The sequence below is a fragment of the Papio anubis genome, chromosome 8, assembly GCF_008728515.1.
Source record: "Papio anubis isolate 15944 chromosome 8, Panubis1.0, whole genome shotgun sequence".
NCBI classification, from domain to species: Eukaryota; Metazoa; Chordata; class Mammalia; order Primates; family Cercopithecidae; genus Papio; species Papio anubis.
In genome coordinates, this window is record NC_044983.1 from 95,255,986 (window position 1) to 95,277,299 (window position 21,314).

Consider the following 21,314-nt stretch of genomic DNA (forward strand, 5'->3'; position numbering starts at 1 on the left):
GTGCAGCCCGTGTGCTAAAAACGAGCTCTTCATTTTGGTTTATATTTTTAATGAGCTTTCACAAGAACATTCTATTTGAATTTTATATAATTCACCTAAAAATCCTCTAAGCTGCCATTCCAATCTCACTGTATACCAACATAAGGGATTCTAATATAGAGGGCCAAGTTTTCAGAGCCTGTTGGAAACTCTGTCACTAAAAATCTATGGACAATCTGAAGATCATCTGGAAGAAAGCAGTGATTGCAGGAGTAGGAAATGGGAAGATGTTGGAGGCTCCAGACTCCCAGGTGATCCTTGTCGAGGGAAGGGAGAGAGCTGGCTGCAGGTAGGCAAGTTGCCCACCCACATCTCACTTGGGTCAGAGTGCCCCTGCCTGTCATGGAAAACACCCTTACCTCATTTCTAGGGAAGTTGTGGTATCAACTTGAAGAGATTTTAAAAATAAACAGGCCAGGTGCAGTGGCTCATGCCTGTAATCTCAGCACTTTGGGAGGCTGAGGTGGGTGAATTGCCTGTGCTCAGGAGTTCGAGACCAGCTTGGGCAACACGGTGAAACCCCGTCTCTACTAAAATACAAAAAATTAGCCAGGCATGGGGGCGTGCGCCTGTAGTCCCAGCTACTTGGGAGGCTGAGGTAGGTGAATTGCTTGAACCTGGGTGGTGGAGGTTGCAGTAAGCCAAGATCGCACCACTGCACTCCAACCTGGGCAACAGAGCGAGACTCCATTTCCAAAAACATAAAAAATATTTAAAAAATTAAACAACTAAAAAAGGTAGAGGTAGGAGAGGCAGAATGAAAATAAATAGTAATTGGAAATCAGTAACTGACCTTGTCTGAAGGAATGCATGTGGTCTTTATCCTGAGGCCCCTCTCTAACCCAAAGGTTTAGTTTGATAGGAGCCAGGCAGACTCCCTTCTTCAACACAATTTCCAAATGACCGAGCAAAAGATAGATTTGCTATTGCAGGACAATAAAGGAGTACCTTTGGATCTGTCTGCCCTCTTCTGTCCAGCTCAGATGCCACTGAGATGTAGCTCTGGCCTCCACATAGCCCTTCTATCAGGCAGTGGCTTCAGGCTTCAAGGATTCCAACCCCACCACAGGGGAGAAGCTGCCACTGGCAGGAAGAGGAGGCCAAGGCAGATTCCCACTCCCTCTCTGCACCCGTGGCACCAAACTGAACAGGCCTGTCATGGGGGACACTGCTTGGCCATAGCTACTCTCTTTTCGTTTATACATGGACTCGGAGAGATGGGGAATTAAGATGTTTCTAGACCAACCTTCTGCCGTTAGGTACACCCTTACAGCCATTCAGGGCTAAAGGGAATCTGCTGTTTCTTTACCTCCAGAGAAGGCCCTCCATGGAGGAATATTCCACAGCCTCCCCAGCTCCTTTGCCTACTCTTTGCAGCCTGAGCTCACAGAAGGAAGAGGTGGGTGGGCTTCGGAATTAGGAAAACCTGGGTTGGAAACCCAGCCCACAGGTGGATCATCCAGGGGACTATGAGCAGTTGGCTTAGTCTCCAAGCCTCAGTCTCTCCCTTTTCCTGCCTGTGAGGCCATGGAAGCAGTACCACCATGTTGCATGCACCTCTGCCTCCTGTGCCTGGTCCATTCCCTGACCCAGGCAGCAGCTCAGTCACCAGCTAACCTGCACTGATTTGAAGGGAGAGAATACTTTTCTTGCAGTTACTGTGAGAATTAAATGTGTTGAATGCCTGGCATCCATAGGGCCTCTCATTTGTAATCTTTATCTTCCAGAAATTATTCCCTCCTTTGCCCTAAGCCCTAGTGTTATCATCCGAACGTTCCAGAGAAGGGAGGAGGGCTTAAGATTTAAGAATGTCCCTCTCTTCATGGGCTGGGCATGGGATTCTTCGGGACCTTGGCTGTTGTGCCCTCACCTTCCCGATCCCCTCAGATCACTGAGCTGCAGATCTCTGTCACAGGACTGCCCTCCTCTTCAGAGCCTGCTGGTGAAGGAGGGATGGCTCCCACCCAGTCCTGTCCCCACAGCCTTCCCATTGCCAGGTCTGAGCACCAGGCTGGGGAGGTTGGTGGCTTCCCAGAGAAAGCTGTCTTTTCGGACTCCTCTCTCCTGGCCCTCACTTGCCCCTCCAATTTTTGGGGCCTACATCCCCAAATCCCCAGCCCAGGGAGCCAGGGTAAGGGCAGTGCCTGCAGGACTCCATACACAGCCACGTTCCCATGGGGCAGCAATGGCTGCGTGGCAGGCCAGCTTCTGGTCAGCCCAAGCTTCAGGAGGAAACCAGATTCAAAGCTGCCCTCCTGGGACATGCACAGGTGAACACTCCCCTCTCACTAACCTCATCAGAATGTCCCTGTCACAGAGTTCAAGACCAGCCTGGCCTACATGGTGAATCCCCATCTCTACTAAAAATACAAATAAATAAATAAATAAATAAAGCCAGGCGTGGTGGCAGGTGCCTGTAATCCCAGCTACTTGGGAGGCTGAGGCAGGAGAATCGCTTGAACCCAGGAGTCAGAGGTTGCAGTGAGCCGAGACCACACCACTGCACTCCAGCCTGGGCAAAAGAGTGAGACTCAATCTCAAAAAAAAAAAAAAAAAAAAGTCCTTGTCGCCAGGGTTTACATAACCGGAGCTGGGATTGAAGGGTCCAAGACATTTGTCTGGCTCTAGCTCTGCTCCAAAGGGAAGCACTCAACTCAGTAGGATTGGGAAAGATTAAAAACAACCCCTCCATTCTTGTCAGAAGTTTGCATCCCCTTTGCAACACACCATTGAGCATCTGGCCACCCCCGACCAGGCATCTCCTCCTATCCTGGTGCCGCCTCTGTCCCGGGGAGGCTTTAGAGAGAACCTCCCGCCTGCAAACACCTGCAGCCCAAGAAGGCGCCCTTCCTCAGGTGGTGGCAGAGTGCGTCCCCAGCACATGGACCCCTGTTAGCAGGAATATGGGAGGCTCGGGCCAGGCAGTTATATTAAAGCCATTTGTGGGGCCATCAGGGGATCACTTTGATTTATAAAGTATGAAAGTTTGCCATTTATGAATTCACAGGGAATGACTTATTTCCCTTATTTTCTTCCAAAGAAATGGATTACTTTCCCAATTCCAGTGTGAAAAAATGAATTGCAGGGGAAATGGGTCACTTTTTCACAAATGTTGAAAGTTCTGCATTTGAGGTTTCAATCACCCCTTCCCTCTGGTCCATTGCAGGCTGGGTAGTTGGGTCTCTGGAGATTATTGGCAGCCCTGCAAGCCTGGTGAGAAGCATCGGGAACGGGGTCGCCGACTTCTTCAGGCTTCCGTACGAGGGGCTGACCCGGGGCCCCGGAGCCTTCGTGAGTGGCGTCTCCAGAGGGACTACATCGTTTGTAAAGCACATCTCCAAAGGTAGCGGTTTCCGTTCCTTGCAATAATGCCTTTACTCCTTCCCTTTTTTTTTTTTTTTTTTTTTAAAGAATGTGCATTCAGATTGCCTCTAGCTTTGGCCTGTTAGCTTGCAGTGAGAGTTTGGATTTGTAACAAAGCTCATAATATAATGTCTTATGTTTTGAACAGATCAGTACTTGCCTGTGGTGTGTGAAAATGTTTCAGAAACTTCAGAATTTTAAGCCTCCCATTGGGAAAACAAGGATTGGCTCAACTGTTATTCCATGTGATAAACACAGAAATATTAAAGGTGTTCAGGATTTCTGCTAAACATCAGAAACCCTACACTGTGTTGCCTCCATATTTTTTTAAATGTAGATACAGTTGTCATAACTTTCTGAAGGATATGGATACATTCTGACATGGAAGCAGATTTCAGGGTGAAACAGCCAACTTTTCTCTAGCACCCCACGTAAACAGTGCCATCTTGTGGCCCAGACAGGTCATCAGGCACGGAGGCCAAAGTGCTTTCCCACAAGGACAGTGTTTTAGTTTTATCTGTGTGTGTTTGCTTGATGTTATTTTGGTCAGCTTCGCAGAGACTTGGGAACTAACAAGGGCCATCTGAGTCCCCTTTTCTTCTCAGTGGGAGGCAAGGAAAACAGGGCAAAGGGCTTCTTCCCGTAAAAGGCATCTGACCATAGGCCATAGGACAGGTTGTAGAAGTCTCTGTAAGGCACAAAAGACTTGATCTTGAAATAGGAGAATCCATGATCCATAGAGGGGGTGAGGGACTATGGGTGGGAGGGCTGGCAAGAGAACAGCCAGAGTCATAAAAACAAATTCCACGGACAATGAAAAGGACACTCCCCCAGGCCTCAAATCATCTGGGAGGCCTGGGGGCTGAGTTGCAGAAATCCACCCCAGGAGTCACTGGCAGACTGCTCACTCTTGACACTGGAATCTCTGTGGTTCTGTTGTTTTTATGTTAAAATAAGACAACCAACACCTGCTAAATTGAACCTCAGCAGTATTTTCAGCCTACTGACTCACTGAATGTTTTTTACACTTGTTCTCTTCTTCTCTTAGCAAAATCTGTTTGGTTTGTTGGCATCCCTATGTGTGTGCACACACGCAGATATTTTTCTTTTCAGATTACTGGTAAAGATGCAGCTGCAAAAACGACATTGAGCATTTCTTCCTGAAACTGGACCTGCAATAACAGATGAGCTAGTTTGTTAGCGTCCAGATCTGTACATGAAAGTCGCTCAGTTTTGCTCACTGAGACGTGTGCAGACCTGCTAGAGGAATTGTGGCTGTTGTGACCAAATGCTAAAACAGCCTTCCTTAGGAAAACCAGACAGATTCACGGCTCTCACATGATTTACTCCCTTTATTCCCCTCACTGTTTTTTCAGTTAATATCCTGAATATCAAAATTGCACATATTCTCCATGGCACAATAATTACATCCTCAGAATGGCAAATGATAAGGTTTAGTATCTCCCCCTTTGTTATTACTGAAGTTATAGGGAGGGAATAAAATTTATTCCTAAAGTTGAAATATTTCTTTATCATCTTTCTAAAACTTAGCAACGTAACTTTACCCTTTAAAATCAGAGCAGGCAGATTTTAACCTTCAAAATTGGGCCTCAATGAAGGCATCAATACTGTTTTAATCAAACCTTGACAAATTCAATTATAGTGAAGGATAGTTTCATGTGAAACTCTAGGCTGCTCTCTGGCACCTGTGATTCTTCCCCTTTGAAGAGTGTCATCACCCCTGTGGGCAAGTGTTCCTCTTTACCTCATTTTCTTTTAAATTTTATTGTATCTTATTTGAGACAAGATCTCACTCTGCCACCCAGGCTGGAGTGCAGTGGTGCAATTGCAGCTCACTGCAGCCTTGACGTCCTGGGCTCAGGCAATCCTCCCACTTCAGCCTCCTGAGTAGCTGAGACTACAGATGTGCACTACCACACCCAGCTAATTTTTTAACTTTTCATAGAGACAGGGTTTTGCCATGTTGCCCAGGCTGGTCTCAAACTGCTAGGCTCAAGCAATCCTCCTGTCTTGGCCTCCCACACTGCTGGTATTACAGGCGTGAGCCACCGTCTCAGTTGTTTACCTCTTAAGACTCTTTCTTCAAATTGCCTGAGAGGAAGCCACCATCACTTGCCACTGGGCATGTCCAAGAGGGCCCACAAGTGTTCCCACTGCCTCTGAAACTACTGCCTTGGGGTCCCTCATGTATGTGACAAGGAGGCTAACCCCATGCTCTTATTCCCTCAGGTACCCTCACATCCATCACCAACCTGGCCACAAGCCTGGCCCGGAACATGGACCGGCTCTCACTGGATGAGGAGCACTACAACCGGCAGGAGGAGTGGCGGCGGCAGCTCCCCGAGAGCCTGGGCGAGGGGCTTCGACAGGGCCTGTCCCGGCTGGGCATCAGCCTGCTTGGTAAGGGGCTGTGGGGCCTCCCACCTGTCTGCAATCCAGCAGACTGAGGTGCAGGGTCTCCCAGGACTGGGCAACCTCGCCTTCTGCCTGGGGATGACTGGGAAATGCTCAGAGAAGGTAAGGCACTTGCTCTGAGTTCCACAGTGCATCCCGCTGAGGGCTCACCTGCACAGCCGCACAGGCAGCACCTGTGTTTGCTTTGTGTATGAAATGTATCTTGGGCCTCACTAAAGTTCTTAAAAGAAATCCTAATTTGATAGGACCCGCTCTAAGCATAGTGGTGTCTGCACGAGGACAGCAGCATCCAGCTGTTTGCTTTCTGAAGAATATGATAGGCAACCCTTCCGAAGCACTGGCTCCCTCACTCCCACACATGCTGAGCCGCTTCTTTTGTTTGAGAAGCACTAGAGCAACATGCAAATGTCATGTAAACTTCAGTGAGGAGCCCACTTTGTCCTTTTACTTTTTTGAGATCAGCCTGACTCAGAGCAATTATTGTTTGTAGAGCAGCCAGATGGTATAGAGGTGAAGACTGCTATGCATATTTCAAAATATTACAAATGTTTGAAAATAAGTTGCTTTAAAAAAATCTATAAAAAGGAAGCTTCAGAGCTAAAAGCTTGCAGGGCAAGATTATCAAGGATTTTTTTGTTTATTTGTTTGCAAAGGAATTTAAAACTGTATTGCTTGGCAATGTGCCTGTCCCGCATCTGAGGGAGTGTGCGCCTCCCAGAGATCAAAGTCACCCAAAGCAGTGCAGAGCAAAGGGTAGAAAAGATGAGTTTGAAAGGACTTGCCCTCTCTCTGATCTTCAGTTCTCTACGGAACTCCTCGATTGGCAACTGCAGCCAGCTGAGGCTCTGGGAGGAAGTGGTAAAATGGTACAAGTTCAGGTTAAGTTGCTAGAAATTATATAGGTAAAAACATTCAGTGGTGTGGGGCACTGTCATATGTGGAAACTGGGAAGCTGGTGACCTGTGATAAACAAGCTGGGTAAAGGAGCAACCTTCTTGCTTAACTCAGTAACCCAAAGGTGATGGTAACTCCTTTGGGGAAGGCGGTGTGGCAGGGGACCCTGCCCTCAGAAGCCCTAGACCTCGGGCTAGGATGTCCAAGTCCTTTCTTTGTGACCTCAGAGAAGTTCTTCTCTGAACCTGAGTTTTTCTTTTGTATATTGGGCCTGGTGATACTATTGTTAGAAGTAACAGTGGGTAGTTAGTTATATGGCAGCCACCATGCTCATGTTTGGTAAACAGCACCTATCATTATCATAGTATGGTAGCAAATGAACTGTAAGAGTTGCCTGGTTTCCAAGAGTGTCTCCGCAAAAAGAAACATCTGAGCAATGGCAGGAATATTTTCCCTTAATCTAATGGATTAAGTGGCTGTAACCAGAGGAAGTGACAATGAGGTTATATTGAGGATCTTAAGGTCATTGTTTTGCAACTCTGGACCTGGTGATGCTATTAATTGGAGGCTTAAGTACCACTACTCTGGGGTTGAGAGCTTCCCTGTCTCCAGTCCAGCCCCTCCGAGAGAGAGAGAGAGAGACCAAGCCACCCACCCCTGGGCTGGCTGGTGTGTGGCTGTCTCCACCCCAAACCCGACGCCCTTCCCGCCCAAGGGTTCCAGTCTCTTCCCACTCAGAGAAGCCCCAGCCAATGCTCCGTTTTCAGTGTGTAAGACTGTACCTGATGGGAAAAATCAGTTGTGTGAGGAGTCACGAATCGGCCCCGATGAGGTCATCTTTCTGGGCGTGGGTCCTGTTGACAGGGTAAGTCATAACGCTCTGATCTTTTCTGTAGTCATTGTCTCTTGCATATCCTTATCCATGTGAGGGAATTCATTTTTGGAAACTGCAGTGGGCTCATGGGGTCTTTGTGCATATCTGGTAATTTCCAGAACATTAGGAATTCTTGGGGTAACATAAACCTCCTCTGTAGATGCTGGCTGCATCTCCCAACACTGGCCGGCCCCAGTCCCAGCCCAACCCACCCCCTGAGCAGTGTGTCCATGTCAGGGCTCTGCAAAGTTCACAGTGGGCATCTCAAGCTTGGCTCAAACCAGCTTCCTTTCCTGTAAGACTTCAAGAGCCTTTGTTTCATGTAATCGTTGAGTTATCTCAAAATGTCTGGTCCTAGAACTACCAGGTGTGTGGCAAGAAGAAGAAAGAGGGGAGTACAACAAACTGAATCTCCTCACTTTGGAAAGTTATAGATTGGCCACCATTTAATTCTTCCCCAGAAATGGTGTTTGAAATTGCCATATACAATGCAGTGCCTAATTGAAGTTAGAGCCATTATCACATAATAATTTGAAACCCAGGCCGGGCACATGGCTCACACTTGTAATCCCAGCACTTTGGGAAGCCAAAGCAAGTGGCTTGCTTGAGCCCAGGAGTTTGAGATCAGCCTGGGCAATGTGGCAAAACCCCATCTCTACAAAAATAAAATGAAATACAAAAATTAGCCAGGCATGGTGGCACATGCCTTTGGGCCCAGCTACTCAGGAGGCTGAGGTGGATCGCTTGAGCCCAGGTCAAGGCTGGAGTGAGCTGAGATTGCACCACTGCACTCCAGTCTGGTGGAGAGAGTGAGACCTTGTCTCAAAATAATGACAGTAATAATAATAGTTTTAAACCCATGCCAGTGAAATATTCTAGTTGCTCAGTTTCTTCAAAAAGACACAAAAGTCAAGGACCCAGTTCATAAAAATATATTAAAGGAAAAGTTAGAGTTGGCAAAGCATTTTCAAAGGTGTCATCTTATTTGATCTTCACAACCCTTCACAACTTCATAACCCTTCACAGCTTCACAACTTTGGATGAGGTAAAGTGACTTAGCCAGGTCAAACCTCCAGCAAGGACAGGAGCCCGGGCCTTTCCACCATGTCGCCTACCCCTGTGGAGCTCCAGGCCTGGAAACCATCAGGATGTGGGGAGATTGAACAATTTCAAGTTCCAGTATAGGAAAAACACATTTCCCCCAAATGTTTATGGGTTCGGGAGGCCTTCTTGACTCTGCTTCACCCTCATGGGAACCCTATGGAGCATTATGAGGCCCTTGAAAATTAAAGCAAGTCTTTAATTTATGCCCAGCTGCACTGCCCCAGGTCAGCAGGGAAAAGTGTCTGCTGGCTGAGAGGTGCCGCCGAGGCTTTTGGATGAGCTCCATGACAGTTTTCCAAAAGCAACGGCTTTTGGAAAAACTCTGTTTAGCCTGCAGTATTGGCATCAGCCTTGCCCACATTTACCAGATCTGTTCCCCAACACCCACACTTTCTACTACACTCTGGAGCCTGCACTGAGAAAGGATATGCAGCTCCGCATCACAACTGCGTTCTGCATTTCCTCCCAGACCTGATGCCTTCTCATGAACACCAAAGTCAGGATGTCAAGAATTGCTCCTCTGACTCCCACTTCTTTTGGGATGCTTCCTGGTTTGTGACACGCTGCTGGATTCCCCAGAGACCACCTCCTCTCTCTTCATAGGCACTCTTGGCTATGCCATCTGGAATTCCAACAAAACAGGCCTCTGCCAGGTGAATCAGAAAAGTCCCCTCCGAGGGAGTGACTCAAGAGTTGCATATCCCAAGAGACAGCCCTTAAGACCACCATCTGCCATTTACTGACTGGTGTGTATTATAGTCAGTGCAGAATTTAGGAATGACAGGCAAAGTGCTTCCTTCTTGGTTTGCTCATCTGTTCTGGTCAAAAAAGCAGCACTGAGCTGGAATGCACAGTATACTCTATGCATCTCGTTTCTTTCTGGAATGGCAAGCTGTGGCGTGGTATCCCATCTTATAGCTGTCCTTCTGATAGTGTGCCAAAAAAAATGCCAGAAACAAAATTACACCACATGGTAAAGGCAGCATCAAAATAGATGCATCACAAGGAACTTCCATAGCTCAGTGACCAAGTAGTTTCTGCCCAAGGCTTAGGAGCAAGTCACAGAAAGCGGTGAGGGAACGCGTGGTGGTCTCCTGCTCCACAATGAAGGCCTTCCTCCTCCTCCACCTTCCAAGGCACAACAGGCAATAGCTCCTGTGTCCTGTGGGGTACAGCACTCACTCAGTCCTGGAAACCCCTCCCAGGCACGCTCTTCTGTCCACTGGCTTCATCAGATCACAGCCATCTCCATGTGGCCACCCACCCCGTGGGCCTAACGCCAGCAGACAAGTCTTGGGATCAGTTTCCACTCTTGAAAGCCTTCAAGCAGAGTTTGAGTCTATGACAGTCCATAATTTACCAGTTGAGGGATTTACTTCAGAGGATATACTTCAGAGGATAGCCATTCCAGGCTCTGAGAGAGGCTGCCTCTCTCAAAGCAGGGCTGCAGGGACCATGAAATGGCTGCTGGTCTCTTAGCCTCTCTGTTCCCCAACTTGTGAGCACAGAGGTAGATAAAGCACCTGGTGGCTGGTGAGGAGTTGGTGTGACAGGCCAGCTTTCCCCCTCAAAGGTCTGCTGCTGAGCCTGGGGCAGGTGGTTCCACAGCTCCCTCTCTGACTCTCAGAATCTAACACCTTGTCATGGGACTCAGGCTTTCCACTTTTGGGGAGCTGCCCAAATCGTCTTATCTGTCAAAGCCACAGTAACTGGAGCCTTCACTGTGGCCAGAGAAAACGGAAGAGCAGAACAGAGGGAGCTTCACTTGATACCTGCGTGCAATGGAGCAGCTGGCTGTCAGCACCCTGTGCGGGTGACTGCGGCTGGCCCAGGCTCCACTCTTTGATTTGATGCTGTTCACTTTGATAATCTGCTGAGGTGACCGGAAGAGAAGACCCAGGGTTCCTCCCTGTCCCTCAGTGTGGCCACTCTGACTTCTGATCTTCCAAATGGAGTGGAGCGTCAATGGCAAATGAGGGGCGCTCCTAGCCGAGCGCCAGGCCTGGCTAGCTGTGATGCTGAGTGACCCTCACTCTTGATAGCTGGGGTGGCCTGGGCCTGCTGGGAGCAGCTTCCTCTGCTCACTCTTGCCATTTCTGTATAAGGTTTGGCAGCACGACTCTAGGCTGGGAAACAGGCCTGTTGCCTCAGGTCATTCTGAATCTGTCAATGCATAAACTTAAATGTCTCTGTCAAAACCTAGAGGAAAGGAGTCCATGAAAAACATTCCCTTTACAATTGACGTGATGTGCACTAAAATTTCTACATCAGAGCATTTTCATCAATTCTAGCAGTTTTGAGTTGAAAACAGACAATTCTGTCAAGAATTGTAAAGAAATTTTCCCTTCTGAGTTAGGGAGCCCTCCACTCCATCATGAAAAAAAATCAGAATGGTGAGGCTTTTCTAGCTCTCATTGTTGGCCTCTCAAAGCAGGAGTAGCACAGGGGCCGTATCCACAGGACTGCCTGAGGGGCTCCTTTCATCTTAACTGCCTCAGGCTCAATGCAGGAGATGGACGCCCTGTGCTACAGCTGTGGGAGCAGAGCCCCAAGGGGTTTTGGTCGCTATTCTAAGTGAGGAGTAAGTGGCCAAACCTCAATTCAAGTGAGAGAGAAAGGTTTTTCCAAGATTGGCAAAGAGGAAGAGCCTGTTTTATAAATGGGATAATCGAATCTCTTGGTGGTTAAGAGCTATGCTGTGACTCACACTCTCTGTACACTTAACAGCTGTGTGACCTTGGGAAAAACTCCTTAACCTCTGTGCCTCAGTGTCCACATTTGGATAAAAACAATGTCTGACTCCTGGGACTATGAGGATCAAATGATCTCATACAAGTAAAGCTCTAGCACAGTCCCCAGACCTAGTAAGCATTCAAGATAGATAGATTACCTATAATCAAAATAATAATTACTATATCAATAATTACTCTTAACACTACTAAATTATGATTATGATTATTATTAAAAGTGGGGAGTTAGAAAGGGGCTTAACCCCTTCCAGTTTTTCATCTTCCTGAATCGGTGCAAATGTATTGGGCTGAACAGTCTTTCTCTGCTCCTAAGGAATTGTTAGCTCCTCTCTGTAAACTGTGTTGCCTGACTTCAGAGGAAAGATGTGTGGATGACACTGAAAAGACTGACAGGTTTGTTAAATTCTGAACTAAACTTCACAGATCCTGACTGTGTGGACCAAACTCCATCTGAATATTGTACTTTGATGACAATAATAAATGTCTACTGCCCTTGGTGTACTTAGGTAACTGGTAAATAAATGGATAGTAAAGACCTTTACAATGAGGGTGGGGACTCATTTCAATCCAGATAAAACTGTGTTCCAGATGGAGCCTTTCATTTTCCAAAAATTTTAAGCCTCTGTCCTTACTGAGGGCTTTTGTTATTCCAGGTGCAATTGCTGGTATAGTCGATCAGCCGATGCAGAACTTCCAGAAAACATCTGAGGCACATGCTTCAGCAGGACACAAGGCCAAGGGTGTCATCTCAGGTGTGGGGAAAGGAATCATGGGGGTGTTCACAAAGCCCATCGGAGGAGCTGCTGAGCTGGTGTCACAGACTGGTTACGGTAAGTTGGTGGAAAACCCATCACGCCAACCCAGACGTTAGTGATTTGCATGATTATACCAAGGGTTCCCTACGATAGTGTAACCTTTCACATGGTAGAGGAGTAAAAGATAAATAGTGGCTATCTTTCTTACCTCTCTATGCTTATTTACACAGAGTAGAATTTTACTACTAATAATAAAACCGTAGAATCAGGAAACCAGTTACTAGTTTCAGTGTGTATGTCACAGAATCTTTTTACAGTACACTTGATAGACCAGTTTAGAGGTTGAGGGCAGAATGGAGAATACCACAGAGAAAAGAATTAACACTTTTTCCTATGAGAAATGTGGAAGGAGTGATAGGTTGTGGGAAGATAACTTTAAGAAGCAGTAGAGAATGAGACAGAGTGTGGATGTGCACATGGATCTTTGGGTTTGGGGTGGCCTTCTCACCCACAGACGCCATCCTGCTCCTCACAGCCAGGCCGGGGCAGAAACAAAGAATCTGCAACTAAAATCCCTTTCGCAAGCAGACAGCTGTGGAGTGCATGGGCGCACGGCACTACCTGCACTTGGATGGGCGTGCCAGGGCCTCTCCCTGTGCAGCAGTGTGCACACGAGTAATGAATGGGTGCCTATGAAAGGAAGCACCTCCTCCCAGGCTTATTTTCTGCATTCGTGGCAGAGCACATTAAAGTGACTTTCCATAAACCTGTGGCTGGAACCGTTAACATTTTACCTAAAATTGGTGTCATCATTTTGGTCATGAAGCAGGCTGTCTAGCTAGTATCACAAACCACAGAAGCACCCTCCCGTTTGTCAGACATGTAAGCACACTGTGTCTGCATCCACATCTGGCCATAAAGCCCACGGGATGTTTCAAGGGAGGCATCCTGCTCCTCAGCAGGCCTGACAAGAGGCAGCCAGATCAGGGCATAAAAACAGCGTCTGAAAGGAAGGGAGTGGAGATGAATGAGTGCCCACACTTCAGGCAGCCATCCGGAAAGCATCCTTAAGAGACCACACAGACGCCAGCATGTGTTCCTCTTCGCTTTCCCCTCCTCGCCCCCCTCATTTCCCTCTCCTTCTGTGAATGACATTTTCACTCACAGGGAAACTGACAGTAAGATGTGCTATAACCTGTAAGTGGGAAAAGTTAAACTCCCTTATGATACGGACTCCAGTGAGGTAAAGTCAAGTCATACTTCACAAATTCTTTTGGTTTTGAAAATGCCATTGTCCCTCACTGTGTTTCCCAGGGCTGAAGAATGCTCCCTTATGTAAGAAGATCTTACAGCAGAGCTTCACATGGCCTTTTTGGTTTCCATCACTCTTGTAAAACTTTTATTACCGAACTGAAGGTTTTACAAACCACTAACTCTTAGTCTAATGACTGTGTCGTTTATAAACATTTACAAGCCCTCAGAAAGCACACATGCTGTACCATCTTTGGTTCTGGAGAGTCTCTGTAAAGGCCTATGTGGCTGCTGCTGGGTGCCCTCATTTGGTGCTGGCACCAGGGAGAGCATGTCATAAACCAGAGGCCCCAAGCGCACTCATAAATGTACATGGATTCGTGTTTAACAGTTGGATTAAGTCACTTAGCATTTAAATAGTGTATCTAGGCCAAGGGTGTGCCTTTGTATATATCTGTTTTTTTTATTTTTTGACTAGCCTTAGCACAGATACAGAAGTATTAAGGAAGCTAACTAACAATCTAGAGGGGTTTTTTTAGACACAGGGTTTGCTGTCACCCAGGCTGGCATTTAGTCACACAATCATAGCTCACTGCAGCCTCCAACTCCTGGGCTCAAGTGATCCTCCCACCTCAGCCTCCGGAGTAGCTAGGACTACAGGCACACACCACTATTTATTTTTTGTAGAGATGGGGGTCTCACTTTGTTTCCCAGGCTGGTCTCTAACTCCTTGACTCAAGCAATCCTCCCACCTTGATTTGATCTCCCAAAGTTCTGAGATTACACGCATGAGCCACCATACCAGACCTAGCTAGACTTTTTTAACATATCAATTACAAATGATATCTAAGCTATTGTTCATGACCAGCTACTTTCAGTGTTTTTGCTTCCTCTAATTGCTGGTCTATGCTTGGACTGTGTAACACATTCATATTTTAATTTTCTAATGCAAGATCACCAAGGTTAAGAGCATTGTAATGTTTAAAGATTATCTATACACTTGCTTCCAAAGATGTGACATCACTTTGGATCTGTAACATTTTATGGATGGCTCTGAGCAGATGACATCATTGCAGCATGAAACTGTTTTCCAGAAAACAAGTAGTAAAACTCCCTTGCTTCTCTTACCACAGGTATTTTACATGGAGCTGGACTTTCTCAGCTTCCCAAACAGCGCTATCAGCCAAGTGATCTACATGCTGACCAGGCTCCAAACAGCCATGTCAAATATGTCTGGTAAAATTATTGAGATACTTGCTCAACTTTACATCCATACTGTATGTTAATAGCTCCTGGCTTGCTCTCAAGCTAATGGGCCACACTTCCAGAGAGCCCAGGAGTAGCCATTGCTGGCACTGGCATCTCAGGCAGCACAAGAGCACTGTAGAGGGACAGGAAGGGGCTGCCACTGCCAGGTTTGGGGCTAGCTGCACAACTCCTCTGCTCCATACCTAACCACTCAAGGAAAGTCATACATTGGCAGAGAAGCCCAGTCTTGCTAGAGGGCCTGAGATTCCCTGTGGAATGGCCACTCGAATTAGAGGTGCTATTTCTAATGGAGAGAAAAGGAGCTAAGCAAAACCAAGGGAAATCTTTTTTCCCAGGAGGAAGCAGGTTCTGTTAACCAGAATCAGTGTTTGAGAACTGACAATTACATTTCAAGCTAAAATGAGTAATTGGATTGGTGAGGGCCCTTTGCCCTCGGGGAGGCCGCCCCATTGGTAAATAATGAGCGCTGATAAGTGACCATCTTTTCAAAGCTGGCCCCTGGCCTCACTTTTCTCCTTTTAAACAGGAAAATGCTTCAGTCTCTGGGCAGACCAGAAGTCCACATGGCCCTGGACGTGGTTTTGGTGAGGGGCTCAGGCCAGGAGCATGAAGGGTGCTTGCTGCTGACATCAGAAGTGCTCTTCGTGGTGAGTGTCAGCGAGGACACACAGCAGCAGGCTTTCCCCGTCACAGAAATCGACTGTGCACAGGACAGCAAGCAGAACAGCCTACTCACAGTGCAGCTGAAGCAGCCAAGAGTGGCCTGTGATGTGGAGGTACGTTTCAGAAAACAGGGCAAACAAGACTAGCTGCCAGGGAGGTTGCAGTGGCTGCTGGAGACCAAGGAGAGCTGCTACCCAGAGAGGGAGTGTGGAGGCCAGAGGGCCACTGCAAAAGGGCACTGGGAAGCCCCCATCCAGATATGCACATGAGCCCTGTACAGGAGAGCCCAGCAGGCGGCTAGCAGGACTCAAGGTCTGGGGCTAAGTCACCATGTCAGCTGAACAAGGCTGATCTGGCTTGGCCGTCATGGGGCTGGGGTGCTCGATGGACAGGACAATGGAGTTACAAAATGAGTGGGTCGGTACAGGAAGGGCCAGGATTGGGGCAGCAATTCCCAGCAACTGCTCCACAAAGGAGGCCCCCTGGTCTGAAAGCCTGAAGTCAGGTCCTTGGCTGCCTGAGGACCCCAGTTGGCTGCAGGGTGCTGGAGGTCTGTGGGTGCTGGAGAGGACCACTGCAGGAGCAAGGGGCATCATGAAAAAAGACTCTCCACTCCCTCCCCTACCCCCAAACCTGGTGACTTCAAGGGTCAACATTTTGTGAGGTGGTCTCTCTCTCACATCCACTGCTTTGTATTCTGTGGCTGTGTTCTTTCCCACAGGATGGTTTCCCACCCCATAAGTACCACAGAATCCCCCCCTGGGGATGATACTTAAGGCTCTTGGGGCAGCTCCATGGCTGGCTCCTGGCCTGCATAATGTGGAACAGATGCGCAGGCAAGGCATACTGGGTGTCAGGAGTCAGAGCTGAGCCCCGACCAGAAAGACCCCAGCTTCCTGTAGTCCAGCCCAGGGTAAACAGGTGCACCCACTGGAAAACTGCTCTGTGCTCTTCCTCCTTGGGTGATGGCCTGATCCATAAGACCCTAATTATTTACGTAAGAAACAGCCATCTTTTTCCACACAGCAAGATGGTGGTGGATCAGTGGCAAACTGGAGTCTGCTGGTCCTAACCTGGGGACTAAGTGGCCCCAGCAAAGCACAGCAAACCTGCCCCCAGTAGGTTCTGCCTGATCCTCCTTTCATTATTCTCTTCCTGCGATGGGGGCATGTATCTCCGTCACACCACTGTTTGGGTAAAATTATCTGAGAAGATGGAAAGCAGCCAACCACAACAACTCTAAGATTTCTCTAGTTTCTTGGATCATGATCATAGTCAGGCTTTAAGCTAGGGTTTGGCACCAGGACTACATTGCTCCTTCAAGTTGATGACTTTCTGGGAATAAACAGAGGTCAGATGTCCAGGCTGACTTTATTAGATCTGCCAAGATCTTCTGATCAGTTGACAATAAAGCAGCGGTGATTTGGCAAGGGATAATATCACTACAATTAAGTCTTTAGTCCTTAATGAGAAACTTTCAAGGCCCTGTGACTATCATTATTCCTTAGCTGCTTGGGAAATATTTCAGATCTTAAACTCTTGAGACTGGAGATTCTTTTGCTGTTGAACTGTCTTCAACTGTGATCCTTCTCTTGTATTTTTGTTTGAGGCAGGTACTGTGGAGAATCATCATAGCCTGGAAGGAAACAGACCTCAGTTTCCCTAGGGGTTGAGATAGTATCTGGAGCCACCACTCCTAAAAGTTGCCAAGATTATTGGGACTGTGGAATGAGGAAGCAGCACTGAAGCTCTGGATACCATTTTCAACACTGATTTTCCATTGCTGTCCAGGGCTGAAAGAGGGTTGGGATTAAGGAATGCCTAAAACAGAGGTGGGAAGACATGACTGAGAGCAGGAGCACTGTGCCTGCACAGCCAAGGCCAGGCACTGGCTGGAAAGTGGATGGGCCAGTGCGCCTTCAGCCTCCACATTCTGCTTTTTCTATTCCACTTTCTCTCTCATTAATATTCCTATTAATGACTTAATAGGAATAACTGCTGCCGTAATCCTGTGTCTGTAACCCCAACCTCTCCTACTCACCCCCAAGAAAACTCAAGCTGCAGAGCATCTTTGAGACTAAATCCTCCCAACTGCTGTACTCCCAACTGCTGTAATCCGGAGTATTTTCAACATGAGTGGGTGGGGGAGGGTGGCCAGCAGTGCTGTCTTGTCAGGGAGCTTTCCTGAGCTGTCTTTTAGTGCATCCCAACATAATCCACAGACATAAGGAAGCCTGTCTGCTGTGAACACTTCCAGTGAAGACTAAAAGCAGTATTTTAAGATCTTCTATAAATGACTTTTCTGGTTTTTAGCTTTTGCCTTAGATGCTAGGAAACACAGTTCCTTTGAATTTTGGAAGGAATTAATTTGTAGATGACATCATGCAGTACATTTAAATATGGCAGGATTGAGATTTTTTTTTTTAAACTCAGCATTTGCTTTTCTTGGTTAAATGCAACCAGTTTAGGGGTAATAATTGCTTAATATGCTTGGCACATTATTGAAATCCCTTATGAGAGGCTCAAAATGAGTCAGAAGGTCAATTTATTCCTTGGCTGGGTTCCTTTCACAACACGGGTTTTCCTGTGCTGCTGTTCAGGAGGAGCAATTAAAACTTTTTGTGTATTCAAAGCTTTCCAGCTGAATTCTGGCCCCATCAAATGATATCAGAGCTCTGGCTTTTGCCTGGTGGTGCAGAGCTTTCATCTGTTAGTGAATCTTTGGGGACCGTTTTTCCCCAAGCTTAAAAACACAAGATCCAAACTCTAAGGGACTCCTTACTTATTTCTCTAGCAAGCCCCTTTACTATCTCTGTGCCATCACATGCACTTTCTCCAGCTGTTAAGACACTTTGATAGCATTGTTACTGGACCACACACAGAACTAGGAAGTCTTTACATTATCATTTCTTCCAGAGTAGTCTTGCCAATGTTCAGTAGGCAAAAACCACAGAAAGTTTGGTGGCTACCTGAGATTCACAAATCAGTGGCTTACAACTGCAAACTTCCCACTCCACTTGATCTACACACTAGACAGCTACAGGACTTCAGGGTGGGAAGAATTTATAGCTTCAGCTGCCTTTGAATGAGTTGATGAACGCTTTCTCAGAAAATCTCACTGAAGAACCTAGTATATCTCAGTTCTATTTGTGTTCCACTGAAGACGAGCCAGACTTTTATGAACCATAAATGTAGTTTGCATCCTCTTTTTTCCATAAAAATTTCCCCTTCCGCTGCCCAGTTTTTCTATTTTCTCTGGCTTTAAATCCTAGGATTTATAAAAGCAGAAAATGTTACAGTTCAAAAGGTTTTTTAATGCTCTGTCCAAAGCCACTGGTTTGAAAGAGGTGTTCTCCACTTTAAGATGTTCTGTCTGAAGAGGTTTGGGGAGCTAGGCAAACAGAGCTTTTATTTCAGTGCTGAGTTTAATGTTGAATAGATTTATGTGGAGGAAAGATTTTTCTCCTTTTTTCTTGGGCTGGTTGCTACAGAGCAATGACAGATGTTTTAATGGTTAGTGAGTAGAATGTTATCAAATCGTCAACTTCAAACATGGGAATTTTACACACCACCAAATGCTTATTCAAAGGAGGCTGTCCTAAGTCTCATGCACAACTTTTGTTATACTGCTAAAAGTGCATTGTTATCATTGCCGTCTCTCAGAGGAAAAAAGGAAACATTTTGGATTAATGACTTTAATAGATGACCTAAAAGGCATAATGTACAAATATATCAAGGCAAAAGAACTAATTCTGTTCTGGAACTCTCATAAGGGTCTGGCAACTAATCTTTATTTTTGGATCCTAGGTAGATGGAGTCCGAGAGAGACTGTCAGAGCAACAGTACAACAGACTTGTGGACTACATCACAAAGACATCTTGTCACCTGGCCCCTAGCTGTTCTTCCATGCAAATACCATGCCCTGTGGTGGCTGCAGAACCTCCCCCCTCCACTGTTAAAACATACCATTACTTGGTTGATCCACATTTTGCTCAGGTCTTCCTTAGTAAATTTACCATGGTGAAAAATAAAGCCCTGAGGAAAGGGTTTCCTTGAGTCCCCTCTGAGGTACTGATTCGTACTTGTGTGATTTAGTTTTTGGGTTTCTTTGAGACAGGGTCTCACTACATTGCCCATGCTGACATCAAATTCTGTGGTTCAAGCAATCCTCCCACCTCAACCTACAAGTAGCTAGGACTGCAGACACATGCCACCATACAGGGCTGCATTTTTTTTAAAAAGCCTAGGCAGCTCTAACATCTGATATGGACACAAGGCCAACAGTTTCCTTATTTAGATCCTTACCTCTAAAAGATACTTCAAAGTGACAAAACCGTGTTCCTTTCCCACTTACAGACAATGATTAGCAGGTCCCTTACCACATACAGAGGATGCATTTCTTTTTGCTCTACGACACTTGCAAAAATTTCTACTGTAATTTGGATCTATTAACTCTCTGTTCCATCACAGAATGTGGCCAGGCCTTATAATGGAGAGCCAGAGTTAAAACTTAAAAGTTGCATCTGTTTTTGGGCTGAGTCACCACGTTTGCCTCATGCTCTTTGGTCTGGAAAGGCCTAGGATTCTTTCTTTAAATGAAATGCTTAGGACTTTGTGGCTTATTACATTTGTCACTTAACTGCAATGCTGTTCTTTGATTGAAAGCTGCTATGTGTATTTTCTCTGAAGTCTGCATTTTACTAAAATTTACAAAACAGTCTGATTACTGTCCAGGTACATTTTAGAAAAAGTGTTTTTCCAGTTTGTGTTTTACTAAGCAAACTTTGAGTAAATCCTTTGTCCTATATTGAATCCAGTCCCCAAGTGCTCAGGTGAGTTTCTCTAGTTCCATAAACAAAACATACATAGTGGGAACTCCCTGGTATGCCGTAGAGCACACAACCCCAATATTAATGCTAATAATTATACCAGTCCATTTCGTTTATTCTGTGGAATTGACTCGATAAAGCATGAAGATATTCCCAGTGTCTGATAATATTTTGCACCTAAGAATGGGTTTGACTCAAGATCTTGGGTTACCAAGATGTCTTCAATGTTCAGTAAATTATCTTACTTACAGTCCAGTAACTTAGAACATGTTTGCTGATTACATTTAAATTTGGGGCTACAGCTTGTTAGCTACAACTTTGAGATGCTAAGATAATGCAATTTTAAATGCCCACGGGTTTTACTTGTTTTGGAGACAGACAGGGTCTCATTCTGTCACCCAGACTAGAGTACAGTGGAACAGTCATGGCTCAGTGCAGCTTAAGCTCACTGCCTGGGCTCAAGGGATCTCACTCCAGCCTCCCAAGCGGCTGAGACTGCACCACCACAGGTATACATCACCATACCTGGCTGATTTTTTAAATTTTTTCTAGAGATAAGGTCTCGCTATGTTGCCCAGGCTGGTCTCATACTCCTGAGTTCAAGCATTCCTCCCACCTCCACCTCCCAAACTGTTGGGATTACAGGTGTGAGCCACCATGCCCAACACCCACTGATCTTCAACTCTCACATGTTGGGCATAAGAAGTCACTACGTAATTGTTACTGGAAAGCAAGATTTAATGAACAATTCTGACTATGAAAAATGGCTCTTTGTTTGTTCTGTAAATACTCATTTAGAAAAGTGACAGTTGTGAACCTCAAAAGTATTTCTAAAAATGCAAATATGTATTAATCCTTGTATCTTTTATGGTAATTTTGCATATTGATATGAATTATATAAAACTGTTTAAAAGGTATCCTTGAATTACTGACCACCCATACATGTCTATTGTTACCAGGTTTTACAATGCAAATTTTCTCTAATACCTGGGTTTAATACAGCTCACATCACTGAATTTTACAAGAGTTTAAATGGGTTAATATACAGGTTTTGTTATAATAAAGTTACTGATTAAATTAGCTTTGA

The 21,314-nt window shown here is 46.1% G+C and overlaps 1 protein-coding gene across 1 annotated transcript in view; it reads left to right on the forward strand.

Moving 5' to 3' along the window:
• VPS13B (vacuolar protein sorting 13 homolog B) overlaps positions 1-21,307 on the forward strand; it is an 876,795-nt gene extending 855,488 nt beyond the window's left edge. Inside the window, exons 56-61 of the mRNA XM_031669315.1 lie at positions 3,206-3,382; positions 5,653-5,823; positions 12,114-12,290; positions 14,600-14,702; positions 15,262-15,511; positions 19,206-21,307. Of these exons, the coding sequence (XP_031525175.1) occupies positions 3,206-3,382; positions 5,653-5,823; positions 12,114-12,290; positions 14,600-14,702; positions 15,262-15,511; positions 19,206-19,454 (1,127 nt within the window). The 3' untranslated portion in view covers positions 19,455-21,307. The remainder of the gene's footprint in view (positions 1-3,205; positions 3,383-5,652; positions 5,824-12,113; positions 12,291-14,599; positions 14,703-15,261; positions 15,512-19,205) is intronic.
• The last annotated feature ends 7 nt before the right edge of the window (positions 21,308-21,314 follow it).